This window comes from Lolium rigidum, chromosome 1, assembly GCF_022539505.1.
Source record: "Lolium rigidum isolate FL_2022 chromosome 1, APGP_CSIRO_Lrig_0.1, whole genome shotgun sequence".
Lineage (NCBI taxonomy): Eukaryota > Viridiplantae > Streptophyta > Magnoliopsida > Poales > Poaceae > Lolium > Lolium rigidum.
Genome location: NC_061508.1, coordinates 360,494,951 through 360,497,750, shown reverse-complemented (window position 1 = coordinate 360,497,750; position 2,800 = coordinate 360,494,951). Strand labels below are relative to the sequence as shown.

At 54.0% G+C, this 2,800-nt stretch overlaps 1 protein-coding gene across 1 annotated transcript; it reads right to left on the bottom strand.

Moving 5' to 3' along the window:
• Window positions 1–337: 337 nt before the first annotated feature.
• Window positions 338–2,070, bottom strand: LOC124702877 (CBL-interacting protein kinase 25-like). The gene has a single exon (XM_047235056.1). The coding sequence runs from the start codon at window positions 2,014–2,016 to the stop codon at window positions 568–570; it is 1,449 nt and encodes a 482-aa protein (XP_047091012.1). The 5' UTR covers window positions 2,017–2,070; the 3' UTR covers window positions 338–567.
• Between the last annotated feature and the right edge of the window lie 730 nt (window positions 2,071–2,800).

The window sequence follows — 2,800 nt, the reverse complement described above, 5'->3', positions numbered from 1 at the left end:
CAGGGAATGTGATGTTGTTCCTCGTTTTTCTACACTAATCGATGGTGGTTAAACTTGCGTATATATTATTTCAAGACAATCATTCCCCTGCCAGGGGAGGAAGGAAGGATGCCTCTTTGCTTCAAGGAATTATTCAGTGAACTAGGAGAAATAACACAATGCTTCTTTACTTATCCTTCCTCTGTGTCAGGCAAGCGAGAGATGCATCTGTCCTCTAAAGTATATTCTCGTTAACGATATATGTTTCTTATGCAACCTACCTATATCATGGTAGGTAAGGAGGTGGAGAAACAGGAGACATTACAAAAATCACATCGAAATCCATATGAACTTCAAGTTCAGAAAATGTGTCATGTAAATTAACTTAGCAACAGGATCTCTTCTCGCTAATGTACGGAGCACATATAAGTAAACAAAACCTACTACAGTGTCATGAATCAGTGATCCACTATTAACACTGTCAAATCCTAAACAAAACTACCAAGCAAAGAACAAAACAATCTAACTGAAAGATACTTATGATATCAACCCCTGCTGCATTTTCCCACACAGTAATAGACTTGAATTTCAGGCAACACTTAGCGCCGGAGGGAGGCCTTCCTCCGGCAGGCCGTCCACGAGGCCGCGCAGTCCGGGCTTGAGCTCACTGCTGCAGAACTGATGGTACTCGGCGGTGTCACCTGCTTTCTTGCTTACCTGGACCATCACGATCTCCGGCGTGAGCTGGAGTATCTTGGCGGAGATGGCGAGCGCGCCCTTGTGCCCATTCCTCGTCGCCTCGAAGCTCACCTGGGAATCCTTGGTGCGCGCCGTGAAGCTGACCTGCCCGGCGATCTCCTCCAGCTTGGCGATGATCGTGGCCACCGGCGCGCTGGACACAAAACGCATCTGCTCTCCCCGCTCCTCAAACAGCCCGGACAGGTCGAAGCTCGGCGAGGAGGCGATGATGTCGAATGCGTTCATGCTCTTGATCCGTCTCAAGCGCGTCTGGGGCGCCCGAGAGGCGGATCTGTGCATCTTCTCGAGGTTCACCAGAGACGGTGCTGATATGGAGGTGTGCATGCCTTGAGCTTGAGCCACAGGGGAGGAAGAGTCCGGAGACATGACGGTCTCGTCGTCAGAGTCAGAGTCGCAGAAGTCGGGCTCTTCGGGGCCATCGAGGCTGCGCAGGCAATCCTTCTTGTCGATGTAGAAACTGATTTCTTTGAATCCCTTCTTGAACCAGTCCGTCTCCATGATCTGCAGCAGCGTGATCCGGTGCGTCGGGTTCGGCTGGAGGAGGCGGCGCACGATGCGCACGAGTTCCGGGCTGAAGGAGCGCGGGCAGCGGAAGTCGCCGCGGCAGATGGTGCGGTACAGCACGCGGAGGTCGTCGTCGCGGAAGGGCTTGCGGCCGGCGGCGAGCACGAAGAGGACGATGCCGCAGGACCACGCGTCCGCCTTGGCGCCGTCATAGCCCTTGCGCAGGAACACCTCCGGAGCGACGTAGAGCGGCGTGCCGCAGACTGTGTGGAGGATCGCCTCCTGCCGCGCCGTGTCGGCGTGGGCGGAGAGCCCGAAGTCGGCGACCTTGAGGTTGCCGTGCTCGTCGACCAGGAGGTTGTCGGGCTTGATGTCGCGGTGGTACACCCCCTGCGCGTGGCAGAAGGTGAGCGCGGACACCAGCTGCTGGAAGATGCGGCGCGCCTCGTCCTCCTTCATGCCGCCGTTCACCGGGACGTGCCGGTACAGCGGGCCGCCGCGGACGTACTCCATCACCACGAAGATGCGGGACTTGCACGCCATGACCTTGTGGAGCTGCACGATGTTGGGGTGCCGCAGCCGGCGCATCACGGCGATCTCCCGCTTGATCTGGTGCACGGCGCCCAGCTTGATGAGCTTCTCCTTGTCCATCACCTTGATCGCCACCTCCTGCTTCGTGTCCATGTGCCGCGCCAGGTAAACCTTGGCGAAGTTGCCCTCGCCGAGCAGCTGCACCTGCTGGTAGCGGCCGGGAAACTTGGCCCGATCCCCCATGGCCGGCGCCGGCGCCGTCGCGGCAGGCGTCCAAAATTTTGGTTCTGTTGAGAACTACTGGGGTGGAGGCGAGCAGAGGATTCGGCATCGGCGCAAACTAAATAGGAAGACTGCTAGGGCTGACCGGCTAATTGGCAAGAAAATCAGTCCAAAGCCTGCACGTGACGCCGATTTCTCCACGTCTGCTCTTCTGCACGTATCTCGAGGCAACTGGAATATTCCCCTCCACGCATCATCCACGTCACAAAATTCCATCGCTCGAACGAACAGGCCAATCCCAGAGATTTGCCAGGCTATACTGTCGCTGGTACCCCCGCCGTTGCTCCTTCAGACGACATTCAGATCCGCCGACTCCTCAGCCGGCGCTAGAGACGACGAAGTCCTTATTTTAGCGGACGAATTTTCGGCACCCAGGCATAGTACCTGAACCCAACTCGGTAACCATTGGGGAGAGATGAGACATATTGCGCGCGAGAAAAGTAAGGAAAATTCAAGTATTTCTGCGGTCCATGAAAATTGTATATATGTGTAAGTTCTGGAAAGAACTTTTTCAAAAACATTTGGAATTAGATAATATAGATGCAGCTATGTGGGTGCGATTCATCCGTGATCTATATGAAAATGACTAATATACGTAGAGTACTGGGTTTCAAACTTTGTAACTTACCCTGAAAAAACCAGATCTAAGAAGTCAAATGACCCACGAAATTATTAGGTTCAAATTTTTTTTCGATAAAGGGAATATATTAATATCAAGAAGATACCAATTACACCCAGCCTCTGC